Source organism: Cetorhinus maximus, chromosome 19 (assembly GCF_964194155.1).
Source record: "Cetorhinus maximus chromosome 19, sCetMax3.hap1.1, whole genome shotgun sequence".
In the NCBI taxonomy this organism is placed as follows: Eukaryota; Metazoa; Chordata; class Chondrichthyes; order Lamniformes; family Cetorhinidae; genus Cetorhinus; species Cetorhinus maximus.
The window spans coordinates 90,599,054-90,622,565 of NC_135897.1; the positions used below are offsets into that span (position 1 = coordinate 90,599,054).

The 23,512-nt window shown below is 45.6% G+C and overlaps 1 protein-coding gene and 1 long non-coding RNA gene across 2 annotated transcripts in view; one reads left to right on the forward strand and one right to left on the reverse strand.

The window, feature by feature from the left end:
* The window catches only part of LOC144694029 (uncharacterized), a 406,257-nt gene that overhangs the window by 264,666 nt on the left and 118,079 nt on the right, over positions 1 to 23,512 (reverse strand). The window lies entirely within an intron of this gene.
* gmnc (geminin coiled-coil domain containing) lies at positions 3,490 to 14,917 on the forward strand. The gene is made up of 5 exons (XM_078564591.1): positions 3,490 to 3,594; positions 6,606 to 6,780; positions 9,148 to 9,233; positions 11,285 to 11,401; positions 13,646 to 14,917. Exons 1-5 carry the CDS (start codon positions 3,592 to 3,594, stop codon positions 14,324 to 14,326), a joined length of 1,062 nt encoding a protein of 353 aa, XP_078420717.1. The 5' UTR covers positions 3,490 to 3,591; the 3' UTR covers positions 14,327 to 14,917.

The window sequence follows — 23,512 nt, forward strand, 5'->3', positions numbered from 1 at the left end:
GTCCATTACAGCAACAGAAAAGTTACATTTCGATGGGGGAGGTTGGGACGAGTGATTCTCAGCGACTGAATCAGCGCTGGGACAGAAATCTCACCATTTATAACGAGAAAGTCCACCCGGCCCGTCGTGCCCGTGTCGGCTCTTTGAAAAGGGCATTCTAAAGGAGTTTCCACCCAGCCCCTGCTCTTACCCCTATAGTCCTGCAACCTTGAAACATCCCCATTGTTCTTTCGTTTGGGTTTCTTGTTAAGGGGACAAGCCTTCGGTTTTTATTCGTTAAAAGGCTCCGTGTTCGATACATCTGAGCAATTGTTGACTCGCTAACGGATGATCCCTGTGCATTAAAAATCATACAGTTGGTGCACCAGTGTCCGAAATGACCAAAGGACCAGACTTGTTAAAACTCTCAGAATGGAGCTCTGTCCAATCTTGCTTGATCGGAAAATGCATTTAATCCGCATTCAACGAACTGCGAGTTTTTCAATAACTGAGTCGCCGATTCGGGGGGCAGCATATTGCGCGTTTTTAACCTTGATCGAAACTCTTGTTTCACACACACACCCACCCCCAGCCCCTATCCAGTTGTAACAGAATTTCAGGAGCAGGATTCACATTAACCATCAACCACCAGCACCCCCTCCACTCCCCTCCTCCTCCTCCCGTCAAGTTTATCACCAATACATGGGGTCACTTCACTCTTAGATATTAAAAGTGCACAAAGTACTGGTATCCACTCCGCAGCCTCAGCATCACCATGATTCCTGACATTTGCTAGAGGTTCCAAGTGGGTTCTCGGTGACAAACCTCGCTTCATTCCCCAGAATCGATCGATTTGAGCGATGTATTTCTCATTCCATCTGTGACACACCTCAAGAGGGCAAAATTGTCAGGTCAATTTGCCACAGCCATTAGAGGGCAGTGTTTGAAATAAACAAAATAAAAGCCACTATTTCTCCTGTTCGATTGCAATAAATTTACATATTTTGAGTGGAACACCTGTCTTTTTACACTAGACTTGTGTTGGAAAGATGACAAATGGCAACACTGGGAGAATGGCTGTGACAATGTGACAATTTTTAGCATTCCCTGTCAACAGTTATTGCATTTCCCACCATTTTTCTTTAACGAATTCCCTCTGCAAAAAAATGTAGAACGGGAAAAATTGGCGATTGCACAAACGGTGGTGGTAAAATTGATCAAAATAACAGCTAGGCGTCACCAAAAAAATAATGCCACGCTTGTTAGATGCTGTGCTCGAACGAATAATGCAGCAAAACTGTTTTTTGGGGGGGCTATTTGACGTTATTAAATTATAAGTGCAAAAAGCTATTTTTGGGTCCAGAAAAACATATTTGTCTGTGTTTTGTGAGATGAAAATTGAGAGAAATTTTGACAGGAACGGAAAATGCACAAAAAGTATCAAATATGATCATAATTTAATAGCTGGAAGCCAAAAGAAAATATGAGATCTTAAATCAAATGCAACTTGGACCAGTTTGGGCTGTGGTCCGTCTGCAAGCACTTGGGCAGAGGAATTGCAGCTGCTGAGTATGATAGAGAGTTTTTATAAACACAGATTTTGATTAGAATCTTCTCTGGGCACTGGGATGAGGGTGGGGGATGGGCAATGTGAATTTCTGCAAACTTTGGGAAAGTTTCTTTTGCAAGTTTGGAGTGGAAGTGGACGCAAAGTGATGACGTCAACCCCCACCAGGCTTTAACCTTTCAACTCTTCAACATGGCGGCAGTCTCGAGGAGTTTTAGGCCGATATTGGGGGGAATTTGCTGAAATTGTGCAAAGGGGCAGGCGCCCCTGGATGGGAAAAGGCACCAGATCGATCCCTGTGTTGCTCCTCTCTGCCCATCTTTGTTTTGGGGCGGTGAAATCGTGGTTCTGTTGACTTATTTGGAAGGATTTCACCCCGAGCCCGACGTGAGTTGAGGTCTCAGACAGGGTGCCAGGTACCAGAGAGTCAGGCACTCAGCATCCATCCCTTGACTAGATCTCTCCACAGAGACTCTGAAACAGAACAGCACCGCCCAACTCCTGCACAGAACTTACACGAAAAAATAAAATTAAAAAAAAAACCCATTAAAATAAATTATTAATCAAAACACATGAATAATGCAAACTTTCACCTTTATTCATTGGTATAATCAATTTTTGGATTTTTCATTTGTTGGATGTCAAATATTTTTAACGGTTAAGGTCAATTTAAACCTCAAATTACAATAGTAATGTTATGCCTGGGGAGAAATATCTGAGCTTTTCCCTTGCGAATAGTAGGTGAAGCTCTTAACGCGACTTCAAAGGCATCAGTGATATCAAGCTAATATTTAATATTTCCCTGGGTGTGTGAACCGTTTTTTTTTAACAATTCCTGATCCTGTTCTTAAAGGAGATAATAACTGAGGGGTGAACATGTGTGTTAATGCACACATGAAGCTAGCTAGCAAAGAAATCAATATTTGTAAAAAAATAACTAATAAAACGCACCTGATGCTTTCTTCAGATGCACTTGTGCTCCTGCTAGTCTAAATTCATAAGTATTGATTTCACTGTGCTTAACTCGCCTGGTATATGGAGAACGGAGATGGTCCAGGTTAATCTGTCTCAGCACATTACACACCCAATGACTTGCCACGCTCTCCTCCAAAGGGAGATGGATATAATTGACATTTTCTGGGTTAGTAATTAACACTTGTGCACGTAACAGAAAGGGTAAGATGTGTTGTGATAATGATAATGGGGGATGTTCCATTCTGTTAATGTAAGCTGCCTAATGGGTTAACTCAATGGCACGCTCTCCTGGGTAGAATGAAATGTCAACTTTCCATATGTCGGTGTATTTTTCTTTTAATCCAAGGGTGTTCTGCACATCCCACAGGTCTCACAGAGGAAGGGTCGGGTTACCTGTTCCGTGGCTCTCAGACAACAGGCACTGGGGTTTTTTTTTTAAAACCTTCTCTAATTGAGATCTTCCCCCACTTGTACAGGACGCACAGAAGGAGGTGCACTGGATGGGCAACAAAAAAACAAGCGACAAGTTCCCAGTTCATGCTATCGCTCAGCCCAAGTTAAAATCAGTAAATGCAAGTTAATCTCATGCCTTTAATCAGGGAACCTGGTTCTTAAGAGTTACTTCATAAACCCCACCCAGTCCTGTTGTAAGCCAGAACGCTTGTAGCGTGTTCTGGGGACAAACTACAACCTACCGATTGCCACTCTTGTCCTACTTCATGCTTGGGAGCTTCGGCTTATTCCTGCAATCCAGAACCACGCAGGAGAGACAGAGGGAGAAGTGTCGCTCTGAGGCTTCGGGAGACAAGCTGAGGGGTTTTTTCTTCCCCCTCTTCCTTGCTTGCTTGACTTTTATTTCAGCAGGTTTGCTGCTTATTCACGTCACAAGGTTGACAGCTTTGCACCAAATCAGATCGCTCGTTGAGCTGGTCCACGAGGCGTCACTGGTTTAGTTCAGAGCTCAGAGGCACGGTGGGACCACACTCTGAGGTCGGTTTAAAGGGCTGTGGAGTTTTAAACAGAACGTGTCTGTCTGTGTGCCTCCCCCTCTCTAACACACACTCTTCAAGATGGTAAGTGAATTTGAACAGTTGAGGATTAAGGTGGAGAGAGGGAGGGAGGACAGACTGTAAAAATGTTTATTTACATTATAGAACGTTTTAAAATCAATCAGGAGGTTGCCTTTGAAATAGATCAGGAGGCTCCAGCTCATTGAACCCATGCACCTGAACTCGGGAAGCAAAACCTGACAAGTCGGGAAAGCTATCCGCACGAGTGTTGCTTTTTCTCTCTCTCTCCCTCTCTCCCGAATGTTACTCCCCCAGCTCTTCCAACCTGCTGAAAAGGAGCTGCGCTCATTCTGATCCATGGGAAGGATCTCTCACTCTGAGAGGGACGCTGTGTGAAGCGAGTTCGCTGAGAGAGGGAGGGGTGGGGGAGGAGGTTGGCTGGGCTGTGAAACAACGGGCTGCAACGCACTGATCCTGCAACTGCCCCCTTCACACCAGCAGAAAATTGGATGCAGTGCCACTTTCTGAACCATTCCCTCCCATTAGACGGAGCTGTGAGGGTAAAGAGGTTCCACTTGAACACTGTAGGTTTCTGTTAAGTCCAGTCAGACCCCATTGAAGGGGGGGGGCAGATTTGTGTGAGAACCTTTGTGTTTCAGATGAGGTTCAGACCACTGCTAGTCTGAATCAAAGTGTACCTGCAGGTCCATATCCTCGTATTATTCACCGTGTTGCAGTATTGAGCCAATGATTTACTGTTCAGGGTGACGAAGGCTGATGGGTGCTGATGCCAGCCAGCATGATAATGCAGCAGAAATATGTGCTACTGAGTTTCTCCGCGAGAAGATGCAGAACTTGATCAGACTGATCCCAGTGTCTTGAGTTAATGGTTCATTAATGTGGGTGTAGAAATTCCCAAAAGCAACAGCTTAAACTGGAGAAGTTGAAAAAAGTTCCCCCACAACTTCTCTGCTAGTTTAAATGCGGTGGAAGGGACATGGGAGATATCTGATGTGTGGTTTTGGGGCTGTGCATTTTGAATGGAATATTTCCACTTTCTGTGATCTAATTGGTGTTGCTGCATTGTTTAGTGTGTGTGGGTGAGTGCAACTTTTCCCATTCAATGTGTTTGGAGCCTCGAAACTAACGTTTGAAGAAGTGGGATAATGTTTCACTAATAAGCAGGTTCAGTCTCTCTCTCTCCCTCTCTCTCTATCCACTTCCCCCCCTCCCCCCCTCCCCCGCTACCCCCCACACCGGCTTTCAGTGTGAGTGGGTGTGTTTCGCTTTACTCTCCTCTCTGTTCGGCGTGTTTCGATCTCTCCTCGTTAACCCTTCTCCTTTCCATCTTCTCCCATGTCTCTCTCTCGGTCCGCCCTTGCCCCTCCCTCCTTTCAATTTGCGTCTCTCTCTCTCTCCCTTCTATCACCCCATCCTCTCTGTCTTAGCGTATCTCCCTTCCTCCTCCCTCTAATCCATCTGTATCTCTCCCTCCTTTCCACCTCCCTTTCTCTCTCGTATGTGCCCCTCTTTCACTCTGTTTCTGACTCTCTGACTCTCCTTCCTCCGCCTGCCCCGCCCCTTCTCTCTCTCTCTCTCTTTCAGTTTGTTTCTGTCTCCCTCCCTCTTTATTTATTTTCCTCTTCTCCTTTTGGTCCGTCACCCCACCTCTTTTTGTCTGCCTTTCCTTCCCGCCTTGGAACGTTTGTCTGATTTCCTCTGCCACTTTCAGTTTTAGTGTGTATGTTTTCTCTCCCTCTTTTCTCCTTTCAGCCTCTCTCTTCCCTTCAGTTGGGTGGCGTTGTTTCTGTGTCTGTGGAACGATCCCTCTGTGGTGAACGCGCGGAACTGGAGGGCCATGGGGAATCCCGCTTCTCCACTTGCAAAACTACGAATAAAGTTCTTAAAAGTTGTAAAACTGGGGCTGGAGCGGATGATGTTAGTTTGAGGCCAGTTGTGTGAGTCAATCCCTCCCCGGGAGGTTTGTTTGGGGAGGCGGGGGGTGGGCGGTGGTGTGAGAAAGAAATTCCTTGTGTCAGATAGGAGAGGAATATCGGACCCAGTCAGAGGTCCCGGCATCTCATTAGCTTTAAATGTGTCGGAAAAATAGAACAAACCAGAATCGAAAGCCAAAATCCACCCAGAAATCAACACAAGCACGAGGAGTTTGAAATAGTTCAGCGAAGTGAGACGCAAAACAAATGGGCAAAATCCAACAAATGAGAGAGTTAGAGGAAGACAGGCCAACACACAGAATGGCGGAGTTCCAACCCGCGAAAAGCATCCCAGTTCTAATTGTCATTTGCTTCTTATGTTTTTTCCAATTGTGTGTGTGTGACCATCTCCCTCTCCCCCTCCCCTCTCCCCCTCCCTCTCACCCCTTCTTTCGCTCTGTCTCTCCATCTCTCTCTGCCCCCTGTTCTCTCTCTCTCTACCTCTGATCCCTCCCTCCACCTCTCTCTCTGTCCCACTCTTTTCGGTCTTTCTCCACCCCCCCGCCCCTCTCTTCCCCCTTCCTGCCTCCTCTCTCCCCTCCCCCATCCCCCTCACTCGCCCCTTCCTTTCTCTCCCCGCTCTCTCTCCCCTGTGTTTCTCACCTTCACCCCTTTCTCGCTCACCCCTCTCCCCCTTGTCTATTTCTCCCCCCTCTCTCTCACCCCTTCTTTCTCTCTCTCACCCCCCTCTCTTTCTCTTTCACCCCTCTCTCTCTCACCCCCCTCTCTCTCACTCTCACCCCTCTCTCACCCCCCTCTCTCACTCTCACCCCTCTCTCTCACCCCCCTCTCACTCTCACCCCTCTCTCTCTCTCTCACCCCCCTCTCACTCTCACCCCTCTCTCTCTCTCACCCCTCTCTCTCTCACCCCCCTCTCTCTCTCTCTCTCTCACCCCCTCTCTCTCTCTCACCCCTCTCTCTCTCACCCCCCCCTCTCTCTCTCTCACCCCCCCTCTCTCTCTCTCACCCCTCTCTTTCTCACCCCCCCTCTCTCTCTCTCACACCCCCCTTTCCCCCTCACCCTCTTCCCCCCCACACCCCCTCCTCCTCCTCTCCCGCCACCCTGTTCTCTATCCACAGAACACCATTCTCTCCTGCCAGGACCAGTCCTTTGTAGGAGACCAGGGCTATGAGTACTCTTCTTCGGTCGCGACGTCAGCCCGTGTTGACATTTCCATGGAAACCTGGTACTCTCAGTGGCCGGGCGGTATCCTGGACAACAGCAGAAGCAGCCAGCAAGAAGCACAGGCACAAGGTAAGAGGCGCAGCCCTGGGCACAAAGTAACACACCCAGAAAAGCCAGCGCAGTAAATGGGGCCGGGGCAGCCTGGATTGGGTCAGACTGTGTGTGTCCCGGTCTCTGGTGTTGGGAATAACTAGAGGGAGAATAGACACTTTCCCGTAAAAACTCCAGCCTGAATCCTGCTTTGCAAATTGGGGGGTTAGGCGCAGTTTAAATGCTCAGGACCGTCTCACGTCCAGGGTTTGCCGAGCCCCTTCTCCAATGCCTTTCAATGTATTATTGTTACACACTCTGTTACCTCGACCTTTGGCTCGTTCCGCCTGAAACCCGCCTCCATAAATAACCCGGGCTAAACATTAAACCATGGAAAGCCGCCTGGGGTGAGTCGCGTGGATGGCCTCGAGTTCTCGCTGATTTACTGCGGCTCTGAGGCTGGGGGAGCTGCCGGAGACTCCGTCCCCAAATTAGGGCCCCAACCTGGGCTGGAGAGGGAGGGGAGGGGGGAGCCGGTCTGGGGAGGGGTGGGGTAGAGATGGAGCTGGTCTGCGGAGGGTAGGAGGAGGGGGGAGGAGGAGGAGAGGGAGGGAGGGGGGTGGGGTAGGGTGGGGAGATGTGGTTGCCAACCCTCCAGGGTTGGCCTGGAGTCTCCAGGAATTGAAGGTCAGTCTCCAGGACATTGCTGTGTCATCCTGGAGAAAAATCACCGGGACACTGGAATAGATTGTTTAAAAACAATTGAACATTTCTCTTTACCGGCTATAGAAATATAGGGTGGGTGGGGGGGAAGGGGTTGGGGGGTGGGGTGGGAGGGGGAGGGGGGGGTGGGGTGGGAGGGGGAGGGGTGCTACTTAGCTGACGGTCAAGCATCACCCAATTGGGTAAAGAAGCTTTCTGCTTTCCAATTGGCTAGGAAGGCAGTACGTCACGAAGATGGATGTGTTGGCTGTCTAATGGCTGGAGCAGGACGGAATGGGTTGGGTTCCACGTTCTAAGCCCAACTGTCATCTTCAAATAATGTTTGCAAAACCAACAGTTTATCTAGTCTGGCACCCAGTGATATGGAATGGTTTATATAGACTGGCACCCAGCGATATGGGATAGTTTATATAGATTGGCACCCAGTGATATGGTATAGTTTATATAGACTGACACCCAGCAATATGGTATAGTTTGTATAGACTGGCACCCAGTGATATGGTATAGTTTATATAGACTGACACCCAGCAATATGGTATAGTTTGTATAGACTGGCACCCAGTGATATGGGATAGTTTATACAGATTGGCACCCAGCGATATGGGATAGTTTATATAGACTGACACACAGTGATATGGGATAGTTTATACAGACTGACACCCAGCGATATGGGATAGTTTATATAGACTGGCACCCAGCGATATGGGATAGTTTATATAGATTGGTACGCTGCGATATGGGATAGTTTATATAGACTGACACCCAGCGATATGGGATAGTTTATATAGACTGGCACCCAGCGATATGGGATAGTTTATATAGACTGGCACCCAGTGATATGGGATAATTTATATAGACTGGCACCCAGCGATATGGGATAGTTTATACAGACTGGCACCCAGCGATATGGGATAGTTTATATAGACTGGCACCCAGCGATATGGGATGGTTTATATAGACTGGCACCCAGCGATATGGGATAGTTTATATAGACTGACACCCAGCGATATGGGATAGTTTATATAGACTGGCACCCAGTGATATGGGATAGTTTATATAGACTGGCACCCAGTGATATGGGATAGTTTATATAGACTGGCACCCAGTGATATGGAATAGTTTATATAGACTGACACCCAGCGATATGGGATAGTTTATACAGACTGGCACCCAGTGATATGGGATAGTTTACATAGACTGGCACCCAGTGATATGGGATAATTTATATAGACTGGCACCCAGTGATATGGGATAATTTATATAGACTGGCACCCAGCGATATGGGATAGTTTATATAGACTGGCACCCAGTGATATGGGATAATTTATATAGACTGGCACCCAGTGATATGGGATAATTTATATAGACTGGCACCCAGTGATATAGGATAGTTTATATAGACTGGCACCCAGTGATATGGGATAGTTTACATAGACTGGCACCCAGTGATATGGGATAGTTTATATAGACTGGCACCCTGCGATATGGGATAGTTTATATAGACTGGCACCCAGTGATATGGGATAGTTTATATAGACTGACACCCAGTGCTATGGATTATTTATACAGTCTGACACCCAGTGATATGGGACAGTTTAGATAGACTGGCACCCAATGATATGATATTGTTTGTTTAGCTCAGTGATTGGCATCACTCTGTGATTTGCTCTCATTTCTCTATAGATTACTTCTCGGAATATGACACCACTGTCCAGGATGATTTCAGGTGGACAGGCCACTTATCATCTCAGCTCTATAAGAACAAACAGGTAATTTGTTGCGAGAATTGTTAGCCCTGAGTATGCTGTTAATCTGCTTGCCTGTATCTATCTGCTGCTTACCAAGCTAATCACCACTGAGCAATCAGAATCAATGACTTTATTTCCTTACAATGTCTCCAAGCCAAAAAAACAGGAGCAGGAGGGGGCCATTCAGCCCCTCGAGCCTGTTCCACCATTCATTTAGATCATGGCTGAATTGCACCTCAACTCCATTTACCACCCAAGAAATGGACAATATTTCCAGAACCTTTACTAAAGTTATGAATATCTAACCCTGTTGTATATTTCAAAAGAGAATTGGATAATTATCTGAAGGAAAGGGAAGTGGAGGGGTACAGGGAAAGGTTGGGGAGTGGGACTAGGTGAGTTGTATTTGCAGGGAGCAGTTATGGACATGAAAGGCTGAATGGCCTTCGTATGTGCTGTAACCATTTCTATGATTCTATGTATCAGAGAGGAGGGCTGCTTTGATTGGACTGCCCTTACTATCCAGCTTTAATGTTCTGACTCCTTCAAGGATACTACACTACTCCATACCACAGAGTGTAAAACTAGATTTATCATGTACTTATGTTCCATTTAACATTTTTATGCAGCCTGCAGCAGCTTAGAAGCATAGACTAATACAGACGGAGGCCCTTCAGCCTATCATACCTGTGCTGGCTCTTTGATGGATCTATCCACACAGTCCTACTTCTTATGCTGTCTCTCACAGCCCAGCAAATCTGAAAGTCATTATTGAATCCGCTGCTACCACCCTTTCGTGCAATGCTTTCCACATCGTAACAAGTTTGTAAAAATTTGTTGCATAAAAGAAAACTTCTCACCTCTCCGTCTGCTTCTTTTTCCATGATCTTAGGAACTTTGGGAACGGGATGAGTCCATTTAAAACCTCAAGCCTACTCTGCCATTCATGGCTGATCCGCAACCTAACTCCATTAACCCAACCTTGTCTGATACCCCTTAATATCTGTCGATAGCAAAAATCTATCAATCTCAGTTTTATAAGAACAATTGGGTGAGCATCAATTGCCATTTGTGGAAGAGATTTCCAAACTTTGACCACCCTTTGTGTAAATAGCTGTGTCCTTGAGTTACTGACTGTCTAGCCAGTTGAAACGGTTTCTCCCTGTTTACTCTCATCAACCCCTCATCATTTTCAACGAGTCAAATAAATCTTAACCTTGAGATAAAAACAAAAAACTACTGCAGATGCTGGAAATCCAAAACAAAAACAGAATTACCTGGAAAACTTCAGCAGGTCTGGCAGCATCGGCGGAGAAGAAAAGAGTTGACGTTTTGAGTTTCGGACTCGAAACGTCAACTCTTTTCTTCTCCGCCGATGCTGCCAGACCTGCTGAGTTTTTCCAGGTAATTATGTTTTTGTTTTAAATCTTAACCTTATCTGCTCTAAGAGCAATCCCATCTTATCCTTCTTATTCCTTTGGTTTACAGTCAGAGAAAGCAAATCTCTGTATTAGAAAACCCCCAGTAGCTGGACTCCTACCTGGTGTCCAAGAAGATGGCTGTGGATTTTGGAAGCCAATCATTGCAGCCCCAAGACATTGCTGGTGGAGGACCTAAAGACAAAGTCCTTGGTCAAACCATCACCTGGTTCTTCAGCCACGCAGCTTTGGCAGCACTTTCCAGACCTGTGATCTCTACCATCTGGAAGGACAAGGGCTGCAGATGCATGGGAACACCATCACCTGGAATTTCCCCTCCAAGTCACTCTCCATTCTGACTTGGAAATGTATCGCCATTTCTTCACTGTCGCTGGGTCAAAATCCTGGAACTCCCTCCCTAACAGCACTGTGGGAAATGTACACCACAGAGACTGCAGCGGTTCAAGAAGGCAGCTCACCACCACCTTCTCAAGGGCAACTAGAGATGGGCAATAAATCACCATCCAGCAATGCTCACATCCTCTGAACGATTAAGTAAAAAAAGAGTTTTGAGAGGGAGGTTGGGTACACCCTGGGCATTTTCCAACAGTCAATTTATTTGCAGTAAAGAATCTCCCACGATTATTTCCACAGCTCCAGGATACACTTGAACAAAAGGAGGAAGAACTTGCCAGACTCCATGAGGAAAACAGCAAGCTGAGAGAATACCTGAACTCTACTTATGTCAAATCCTTAGAGGACAAGGCCAGGGTATGTGGTTGTTAAAGTGTATACACACTTCAGGACCCTTGGGTCCTACTCTGTGTAAGGGACCTTAATAAAGCCATTAAAGTTGAGATCAGGTGTTCCTAAATGTGAGAAAATATAAATTTTTTGGGATTCTTTGTGCTCAACCATAAGATATCAGTGCTGAGGAATGAAACATTTCCCATTTTTTGCCTGCAGTGTTGGTATCAAGCACTCGCTATGGCACAGATTTTATGCAGAGTAAAGCTCCCTCTACACTGTCCCCATCAAACACTCCCAGGGCAGGTACAGCACGAGGTTAGATACAGAGTAAAGCTCCCTCTACACTGTCCCCATCAAACACTCCCAGGACAAGTACAGCATGGGGTTAGATACAGAGTAAAGCTCCCTCTACACTGTCCCCATCAAACACTCCCAGGACAGGTACAGCACGGGGTTAGATACAGAGTAAAGCTCCCTCTACACTGTCCCCATCAAACACTCCCAGGACAGGTACAGCACAGGGTTAGATACAGAGTAAAGCTCCCTCTACACTGTCCCATCAAACACTCCCAGGACAGGTACAGCACAGGGTTAGATACAGAGTAAATCTCCCTCTACACTGTCCCCATCGAACACTCCCAGGATAGGTACAGCACGGGGTTAGATACAGAGTAAAGCTCTCTCTACACTGTCCCCATCAAACACTCCCAGGGCAGGTACAGCACGGGGTTAGATACAGAGTCAAGCTCTCTCTACGCTGTCCCCATCAAACACTCCCAGGGCAGGTACAGCACGGGGTTAGATACAGAGTAAAGTTCCCTCTACACTGTCCCCATCAAACACTCCCAGGACAGGTACAGCACGGGGTTAGATACAGAGTAAAGCTCCCTCTACACTGTCCCCATCAAACACTCCCAGGGCAGGTACAGCACAGGATTAGATACAGAGTAAAGCTCTCTCTACGCTGTCCCCGTCAAACACTCCCAGGGCAGGAACAGCACGGGGTTAGACACAGAGTAAAGTTCCCTCTACACTGTCCCCATCAAAAACTCTCAGGGCAGGTACAGCACAGGGTTAGATACAGAGTAAAACTCCCTCTACACTGTCCCCATCAAACACTTCCAGGGCAGGTACAGCACTGGGTTAGATACAGAGTAAAGCTCTCGCTACACTGTCCCCATCAAACACTCCCAGGGCAGGTACAGCACAGGATTAGATACAGAGTATAGCTCTCTCTACGCTGTCCCCATCAAACACTCCCAGGGCAGGTACAGCACGGGGTTAGATACAGAGTAAAGTTTCCTCTACACTGTCCCCATCAAACACTCCCAGGACAGGTACAGCACAGGATTAGATACACTGTCCCCATCAAACACTCCCAGGACAGGTACAGCACAGGATTAGATACAGAGTAAAGCTCTCTCTACACTGTCCCCATCAAACACTCTCAGGACAGATACAGCACGGGGTTAGATACAGAGTAAAGTTTCCTCTACACTGTCCCCATCAAACACTCCCAGGACAGGTACAGCACAGGATTAGATACAGAGTAAAGCTCCCTCTACACTGTCCCCATCAAACATTCCCAGGACAGGTACAGCACAGGGTTAGATACAGAGTAAAGCTCTCTCTACACTGTCCCCATCAAACGCTCCCAGGGCAGGTACAGCACGGGGTTAGATACAGAAAAAGTTCTCTTTCCACTGGTCTGCTCCAGGCACACCTTAGATAGGATTCTTGTGATTAGCTGTGAACACGTTTTGGTATCAGCTGCAGCTCACTGTTTAGCACTTTGACTCAAAGTTAGAAGATTGTGGGTTTAAGTCCCACTCCAGTGTACATTATCTAGGCTAAGGCCTCAGAACATATTGAGAGAACGCTGCACTGTTCATGACGCTGTCTTTTGGGTGAGATGTTAAACTGAGGCCCCGTCTGCCCTCTTGGGCAGATGTAAAAGACCCCCAAAAGACAAATTTGAAGAAGAGGGGGAATTCTCCCTGGTGTCCTGGCTAATATTTATCCTTGAACCAACATCGCTGAAACAGTTTATCTGGTCATTTATCATATGGCTGCCTGTGGGATCTTGCTGTGCACAAATTGCATGTCCCGTTTCCTACATTACAACAGTGACGAGACTTCAAGAGTTCTTCAATCGACTGTAAAATGCTATCAAACTTTAAGGCTTTCAAAGTCCTCTTTCTCTTCATTAATATAAGCTTTTGAAAGTTAAAACATCTCACCGTGCATGTTTTTTTTTTAAAACAGAAATTATTGACACAAAATGGGCATAAGAGAGGAGGGGTCTTCAGATATAAGAAGCGCCTGTTTCAGAAGCAGGAGGAGTCTGGTATTTACTGCACTGACCAACCAGCATCAGAGAACCTTCCGAAGAGAGGAAGAGGAAGTTCAACCTGTAAGAATGGAAGTAGCTGCCAAAGTGCCCATGATGAACATCATACTCCCTATGTCGAAACCTGGGTGCTCAAGACTTTGGGATTAAAAGACGCCAACACTATTGATGACAGTTCTTCAGCTAACTACAGTGCCATTATTTCTGAGACATTGGTTGATTACAACAGCGATCAACTGAAGGTGACTGGGTTCAACGCGGACTATGTAATGCCAGCAGATTATGTCCAGGATCCTGCAGCCCCAGTGGACTTCCTTGCCAGCTCCTGCCCACTGGACACCCCCTGCAGCAAACATCACTCCCCTGGCCCTTATTTCTCGCCTCTGCCTCACTCGAGCAATGCACTTTACCAGTCCGCTGGACCGCCCTTTTACACAGGCAAGGCGGCTCCGAATAAAACGGATGTGGCCTTCTCCACCTCGCTCAATCCCCACCGCAACGTGAAGACGCACACCTTCTGCCAGGGCCAGGCGTTTGTGCAACGTGACGGGGAGGGAGGCTGGAGGTTCACCTGGGTCCCCAGCCAGGCAGATTGACCAATGAGGCTGTCACCGCTACAAACTGTTTACAAAAACCTACAAGTTCCCTGCACTTGAAATCCCACAAGTATGAAGGAGACCAACAGCTTTGCACAAATTATCGACCGGTCTTGAATTAGTCTCTTTTTTATCAAACTCTGAAAACATGTCTATCAACATTACAATTAGGATAGTATAATTTTACATCATTCTGAGTGAGATTAGAGACATTTTTTTTCTGCTGGGAGCAGATAATGATTCGTTTGGACAAAGATAACGGAAGCACTTAGCAACTTATAACATTGTCAGTATATCTTCATACTGTGATTTACTTCTGGAGTCCAACGAGGACAGATGTGCCAGGAATATTCCAGAAACACTAGTGTGGATCAATGGCTAGTTTATCTGTCTTTTTAAATAGTGTTTTTGTTTGAAGGAGGAATGTTAGCAAGAAAATTGAGAGAATTCCCAACTTCTCCTCTTCAAGTAATGACGTGGGACCCTTGAATGTCCACCTGAAGAAGCAGACAGGACCTCAGCTTGAGGACACTCAAATAACTGAATTGTCTGAGCATTTCCACCACTGGAACCAATATCTCAAAAGGGTTTGCGAATTGGAGTCGTTTGGTCATGTTTGCTTCAGTTGTTTGTGTTCCATCTAAGTGTTTTATGCAGAGTCATTTAGCCTCTGGTGTGGCAACCACCAATATAATATAGTCCAACCCATCCCTTGGAGCTCCAACCTGCCTCTAGGTGCTCCAACCTGCTTCTTGGAGCTCCACAACCACCACTCGGAGCTTCAACCCATTAGTGTCAAAACTGGGCCGCTTTTCCCAGCAAAGTCAAGTGATCAAAAAGGCACCAAAATCTTAGGGAAAATATATTGAACATCATTGAAAATCAAGAAATTTGTTTAAAATTATTCTGATCACAATCATCAATGATAATTAAAAAATTTAGGTCTATATTCTGCAATAGATGAAACAATTTTTAATGAAGGTAAACTTCCCGATAATTAATGGTGATCATTTTGATGGAGTCCTTTATCTTAAAAGCTGTTCTGGGTCCTAACACAGATGATTGTTGTGCTGGAAATGAGCAGTGTGATTGGTAACAATATTATATTAGATGACATAGAATTTACAGCACAGAATTGGACCATTTGTCCCAACAGGTCCACACTCCACATGAACCTCTTCCCACTATACATCGTCTCATCTCGTCAACATATCCTTCTATTCCTTTCTCCTTCAGTGTTTATCCAACTTTGCCTCAAATGCACCTATAATATTCACCTCAACCACTCCCTGTGGTAGCGAGTTCCACATTCTCACCACTCTCTGAGGAAAGAAGTTTCTCCAGAATTCCTTATTTTTTTTTGTTATCTTTAATTTATTGCCCATCCCTAGTTGCCCTTGAGAAGGTGGTGGTGAGCAGCCTTCTTGAATCGCTGCAGTCCATGGGCTGTAGGAACACCCACAGTGCTGTTAGGGAGGGGATTATTTATTAATGAGGGATTTATTAATGAGTAATTGTAATGATAACCCTGAGTTGTGCTCTCCCCCACAGGTGGAAACATTTTCTCTAAATCTGCCACATCAAACCCCTTCATAGTTTTAAAGATCTTTATTAGGTCACCCCTCAGCCTCCTCTTTTCTAGAGTAAAAAAAAGCTCCAGCTCTTTCCTGATGGTGATAAACTCTCAGTTCTGGTATCAACCGTGTAAATCATTTTTGCGCCTTCTCCAATTCCTTTATGTAATTTTTATATTGGAGACTAGAGTTTTGCTCAATGCTCCAAGTGTGGTTTAACCAAGGTTTTATACAAATTTAATGTACCACTTCATGCTTTTGAATTCCCTCTGGAAATGAACCCCAGTGATACCTTTGCTTATTTTATAGCTTCCTAAAGTGTGTTCACAATTTTACACTTACTGAAGCCCCGTTATTACATATATCAAGTCCCCAATATTAAGTTCCCGTTATTACTATATCCCATTATTTGAGTGTCATTCAGTAGCTGATTGTGCATAATTAAAACATGAAACTAATAATTCTTACTGAAAGGGATTAACAAAGAATGCCTTAACAGTTCCCTGAAAATCTGTGCTCTGCATATAATTTGATTATTCAGGGTCAGACCTGGGATGACTAACAGTTTGAAAGCTGAGGGGGTTGAAATTAATATTGGGCTATATGTAAAATGATGATAGCAAATTGATGGCTGATTTTTCACTTGTCCATCCAGCCTGCTCCATTGGAAAGGAAAGTGGCCGGTATGTAAAATAAGCTGCTGATTTGTGTTATCTGTTTTGCGCAACCACTCCAACTAATTTTCCTCCTGTGCTCTCTATATCGGAAGGATTTGATAGCCATGTACATGAAAGAGAGACATTGTAAATGTCACTGGCATTGTAAACAGAGTCTCGCTGCAGTACAGGGGGAAAAAAAAAAATGACCTGACCAGGTATGTTAAGGTAAGACAACCTTTCATATCTTTCATAGAAAGAAAGAAAAAAGAACTTTAGAAGGTTTTCATGACCTTAGAATGTGCCAAATTGCTTTACAGCCAATGAGGAACTTGGCTGCAATGAGGAATGAGTCATAGTTGTAATGTAAGGGATGCAGCAGCCAATTTGTATACATCAAGGTTCCAAAGACCGCAATATAGTAACTATTATGACAATGAGTTTTACAAATTTACACTTTGGGAATTTGGGTGCAGTGATGAATTTGTCCCAAGTGATCTCTGCCCACCCATTTTAAAATCCTGCTGGGGGTCTGCTTGCTGCCTTGGCTCCTCTACCCCAACAGAGAGTAAATTTATAGGGCTACGAGGAAAGAGCAGGAGGGTGTGACTAATTGGATAGCTGTTTAAGAGAGACAGCACCAACATGATGGGCCAAACAGCCATCTTCTATGTGATCCTCACCTGCAAATATTGTTGGCATCACAAATATATAAAATCTATTCTGTGGTATAAGCAGATACAGGGGATACCTGGACTTTGGAGGAATCGCTTGCATTCACTTACCAATGAATTAGACTATTACGACAGGCTTGTGACTCTTAATAAACAACAGAATATCCTTCAGATTGAAAAAGCTCACAGATACAATTGTTGGCAAATGACCATCTGGTTTGGTACTAAAACGTCCTCTTGTTCGAACTCTGTCCTGTGCCAATCAAAGCCGTGATTGGAGCATTGCATTAGTTTAGGAACCAGCACTGTCATCCCTTTCTTTACCACTAACCATGGTGGCAAGTAGGTATATCACTATTAAGTGGGGCTAGGATCACATGCTGCCCTCTACTGCCAGAATTGCCTGCTGACTCTTCTAGCTCATAATTGAAATTGGAGGAACTGTACCCCTGTGAGGAGACAATATGGAACTATATCCAAGAGAGGAGTCAATGTGGAACTGTATCCAGGTGAGGAGTCAATGTGGAACTATATCCAGGTGGGGAGTCAATGTGGAACTGTATCCAAGAGAGGAGTCAATGTGGAACTGTATCCCTGTGAGGAGTCAATGTGGAACTGTATCCCTGTGAGGAGTCAATGTGGAACTGTATCCAAGGGAGGAGTCAATGTGGAACTGTATCCAAGAGAGGAGTCAATGTGGAACTGTATCCAAGAGAGGAGTCAATGTGGAACTGTATCCAAGAGAGGAGTCAATGTGGAACTGTATCCCTGTGAGGAGTCAATGTGGAACTGTATCCAAGAGAGGAGTCAATGTGGAACTGTATCCAAGAGAGGAGTCAATGTGGAACTGTATCCCTGTGAGGAGTCAATGTGGAACTGTATCCAAGAGAGGAGTCAATGTGGAACTGTATCGCTGTGAGGAGTCAATGTGGAACTGTATCGCTGTGAGGAGTCAATGTGGAACTGTATCCCAGTGAGGAGTCAATGTGGAACTGTATCCCAGTGAGGAGTCAATGTGGAACTGTATCCAAGAGAGGAGTCAATGTGGAACTGTATCCAAGAGAGGAGTCAATGTGGAACTGTATCGCTGTGAGGAGTCAATGTGGAACTGTGTCGCTGTGAGGAGTCAATGTGGAACTGTATCCCTGTGAGGAGTCAATGTGGAACTGTATCCCTGTGAGGAGTCAATGTGGAACTGTATCCCTGTGAGGAGTCAATGTGGAACTGTATCCCAGTGAGGAGTCAATGTGGAACTGTATCCCTGTGAGGTTTTCAAAACCTTCAGGAATGGAAGAAGGGGACAAAAAGGAGTTGAGAAAACAATGTGCCCTGCCAAGCTTTCTGATTTGTGTTGAAAAATGTCTCCATAAATGACACTTCTAACCAATTAACTTTACTAATGTTAAACTCACTTTGTCAGCACTTGTTTATCTGGAAGTTGAGGCAGGAGACATCAGTGCTGTGAGTCAGTTAGATTCAGAATCCTGCTCTGGGACACTGCCAAAGGTAACTGCCAAAGGTCATGTTACATTGAAAGAATGGGTGCTGTCAACACTGCCATGGTCTGAAGTAATCTTCCAAAATGACTGGCCCTTGTGGAAACTTGTTCTATAACTCTAACACTGGTAATCGTAAAGTTAGACTCAAAACATTTACCCAATCCCTGGTCACCAAAAAAAAATTGCATTTTTATAGCACCTTTCACAACTTTGCATTTTTATAGCAGCTGTCCCAAAGTACTTCACAAGCCAATGGAGTTCTTTTGAAATGATGTCACTGTCATAATGTAGAAGCCAATTTGAGTATAGTAAGCTCGCAAACAGAATGACCAGAACATGAGTTCTTTAGTGGTTTTGTTTGAGGGATAAATATTGGCCCAGACACTGTGGAACACTCCCCTGTTTGTCTTCAAAGTTGTTTGATGGCATCCCTTACATCCTCCGGAGAGGGAAACTGGTGGCTTTGGGTTTAAGATCTCATCTCTGATAGTACAGCACTCCCTCAGTATTGCATTCGAGTGTCAGCCTAGGTTTGGTGCTCAGGTCTCAGGAGTGGGACTTGAAACCACAACTTTCTGATACAGAGGCGAGAGTGCTACCCACTGAGCCACGGCTGACATCAAGATGGGTTTGTGTTTCAAGCCAGTCAGTGACCAAGGAGCAGTTTTCAGCTCCCCTGGATCAGTGAGTTTACCCAGTGAGTTGCTGAACCTCACACATCAGCATATTCCCAGTCTCTGAGAACTGAACTCAGCTAGGGCTGAGGTGAGGAGGGATGCATGGTTGGCTCTGGCACCCTATGTTGTGGAGGGAAGGTTCAGTCATGGTTCCCGCTCCTGATTGCTATTTATTGATGCCTGCTGGATGAATGTTTGTCTCAGCTGTGATTGCCCGTGTGGTATAATAGTCTATTGATCTGCTGTGTATGCTCACATATGACTACTGATCAACTGGGTGAGATACAGAAAAATGGCCATTACCTAAAATGTCCAGGATAGGTAAGGATTCAGGAGGGAAGAAAATTGTGTCTGCCTCTCTTTCTCACTCCCCTCTTCCCATCCCAATTTTCTCCTTCTCACTCCCACTTACTGCCTCTGTCTGCCATCCCATTGTTCTCTCTTCCTCACATCTTTCTGTTTCTGCCTCATCTCTCTTCTTCCATTTTTCTCTCTCTGTCTCTGGCTCTCTCTCTGTCCATCACTCTCATTCTCTGCCCACTTTCCTCTCCATCTCTCTCCACACCTCTGTTTCACCCTTCATCTCTTTATCTCCGCTTCTCTATCTCCATTATGTCTCCCTCTCTCCTCTCTCACTCCATCTCCCATTATCACTCCCATTTACTCCCCACCCTCCACCATATTTCGCTATCCCTTCTGAAGCTGTTGACCCTTCGATCCCAGTACAATTCGATGGGGCCAGACCGCCCTGCAGAACCTCCACCAGGCTGCTATTCCTCGTGCTTCAGTCTGTGCAATGAGCATTGGCAAGATGTTCATCTCTGGAAGACATCACCATCAAGCCCAGTCCACACATACATCTACTTCCAGCAGGTGCCAGTTAATAGTGATGAGAAAATAGGAGCAGGAATCCTGACTGGTTTCTCCAAATGAGTAGTTGTAGGCACTGAGGACAATTGTATTGCTAACCAGTCATGACTTTCTCATTCACCTCTTTTGTACCTTTCAACCTCAGTGGTCTCCTGCATTGTGTGTGTATTGCCTTTGAACTTTCATATTGGAAAATATCATTCCTGAATTTACCTCCGTAGGCAGCAAACCACTGCTAGGAGCACTAGGTAAGCTCCAAACAGAATTCTATCAGCTCCTTAATAAACTGCAGAAGCACTGCCCCAACCCAGAAACCACTGACTTTAAATATAACCCGGGAATCACACCCGAGGAGGCTGGAGATGTGGAGATTTCAACCTGAATTCTAACCGAGGAATTAACGATTGTATATAATTGTGCATTTTGTATAGGTTTAACGTTTTTGAGTGAATTAACTTGGCTTTTTTTAACTAAGCCAATGTTTGCCAAACTTTGAACTCTAATTGGATGTAAACATTTTTGTACAACTTCATTCCGCTCTGTTCTGTCTGAAACGTAAGACAATTAAAACGACTAATTTTGTTTTCTTTTCTGGGTTTTTCTGTCCACTATTCAAAATAATGAGTCAAAGCCGGAAAGACCAGGAACATAGGATCAAGAGGAGGCCTTTCAGCCCCTCGAGGCTACTCCACTGTTCAATTACACCAGGGCTGTTCCTCATTTCCAACCTCCAGCCTTTCATCCAAAAGACAAGGCGGAAGTATTTGTAACAATCTTCATCAAGAAGTGCCAAGTGAATGATCCATCTTGGCCTCCTCCAGATGTCCCCAGCATCACAGATGCTTCAGCTAATTTGATTCACTCCACGTGATATCAAGAAATGGCTGAAGGCATTGGATACTGCAAAGGCTATGGGCCCCGACAATATTCCGGCAATAGTACTGAAGACTTGTGCTCCAGAACTTGCCGCGCCCCTAGCCAAGCTGTTCCAGTACAGCTACAACACTGGCATCTACCCAGCAATGTGGAAAATTGTGTAGCTATGTCCTGTACAAAAAAAGCAGGAAAAATCCAATTACCACCCCATCAGTCAACTCTTGATCATCAGCAAAGTGATGGAAAGGGACATCAACAGTGCTATCAAGCAGCACTTGCTTAGCAATAACCTGCTCACTGATGCTCAGTTTGGGTCCTGCCAGAGTCACTCAGCTCCTGACCTCATTACAGCCTTGGTTCAAACATGGACAAAAGAGCTGAATTCCTGAGGTGAGGTGAGAGTGACTGCCCTTGACATCAAGGCTGCATTTGACCAAGTGTGGCATCAAGGAGCCCTAGCAAAACTGAAGTCAATGAGAATAAGGGGGAAAACCCCACTAGTTGGAGTCATACCTAGCACAAAGGAAGATGGTTGTGGTTGTTGGAGGTCAGTCATTTCAGTTCCAGGACATCACCTCAGGAGTTCCTCAGGGTAGTGTCCTAGGCCCAACCATCTTCAGCTGCTTCATCAATGACCTTCCTTCTATCATAAGGTCAGAAGTGGGGATGTTTGCTGATGATTGCACAATGTTCAGCACCATTTGTGACTCCTCAGGTACTGAAGCAGTCCATGTCCAAATGCAGCAAGGCCTGGACAATATCCAGGCTTGGGCTGACAAGTGGCAAATAACCGTTGTGCCACACAAGTGCCAATGACCATCTCCAACAGGAAAGAATCTAACCACTGCTCTTTGACATTGCATGGCATTACCATCGGTGAATCCCCCACTATCAACATCATGGGGGTTACCATTGACCAGAAATAGAACTGGACTAGCCATATAAATACTGTGGATACAAGAACAGGTCAGAGGCTAGGAATCCTGTGGCGAATAACTTGCCTCCTGACTCCCCAAAGCCTGTCCGCCATCTACAAAGCACAAGTCAGGAACGTGATGGAATACTCCCCGCTTGCCTGGATGAGTGCAGCTCCTACAAAACTCAAGAAGCCTGACACCATGCAGGACAAAGCAGCCCGTTTGTTTGGCACCACATCCACAAACATTCACTCCCTCCACCACTGATGCACAGTAGCAGCAGTGTGTACTATCTACAAGATGCACTGCAGGAATTCACCAAGGCCCCTTAGACAGCACCTTCCAAACCCATGACCACTACCATCTAGAAGGACAAGGGCAGCAGATAGATGGGAACACCATCACCTGGAAGTTCCCCTCCAAGCCACTCATCATCCTGAGTTGAAAATATATCCCCGTTCCTTCACTGTCGCTGGGTCAAAATCATGGAACTCACTCCCTAACAGCACTGTGGGTGTACCTACACCACATGGACTGCAGCGGTTCAAGAAGGCAGCTCACCACCATCTTCGCAAGGGTACTTAGGGATGAGCAATAAATGCTGGCCCAGCCAGCGACGCCCACATCCCATGAATGAATAATAAAAAAAAAATCATTATCCAACTAAACTCACGGATTAGAAATCATTAGTTACATTATTCTGGCACCTTGACTTGGATTCAAGATTTCCCAATTAAGTGCTTTTGAAAAGTAGTTACTGTTAAATTGTACTGTCTCCCGTATAAGACTATGGATGATGGGGGACAATTGGGGGTGTCAAGAGTGAGATTGCTAAACATCTTGAACCAATGTCCTGAGAGACTCTGCGTAAAAAAATGGCTACAACCAAAAGAGAATCCTGGACATTTTTAGATGAAAGTCTAAACTGCTCAAGAGTTTCAAAGATGTAGCAAGAAGTTATGTGGTTTCATTGACAGGAACACGACACAACTGAACAGTCATACTGACATTGGGGAAATTTTCATTGGAAAATTGCACAGCCTCTGCTCAATGGTTGACTCAGGGATATGGGATCCTTAATGCACTGTGTCAAGGAAGGGGCTGGAGGCAAAATGATCCTGGAGCATCCTCAGGGCAGCTGCAGCACAGATTGAAGTACACTCAACATTGTCCCATCAACTACTCCGAGAGCAGGTTCAGTGTGGGGCTAGATAAAGAGAAAAGCTCCCTCTACACGGAGCCCATCAAATACTCCCAGGACAGGTACAGCACGGGGTTAGATACAGAGTAAAGCTCCCTCTTCGCTATCCCATCAAACACTCCCAGGACAGGTACAGCACGGGGTTAGATACAGAGAAAACCTCCCTCTTCGCTGTCCCATCAAACACTCCCAGGACAGGTACAGCAGAGGGTTAGATACAGAGTAAAGTTCCCTCTACACTG

Coding starts and splice junctions, on each gene's coding strand:
- gmnc (XM_078564591.1), top strand. Junction 6,781..9,147: donor GCAAGAAGCACAGGCACAAG/GTAAGAGGCGCA, acceptor ATTTCTCTATAG/ATTACTTCTCGGAATATGAC. Junction 11,402..13,645: donor CCTTAGAGGACAAGGCCAGG/GTATGTGGTTGT, acceptor TTTTTAAAACAG/AAATTATTGACACAAAATGG.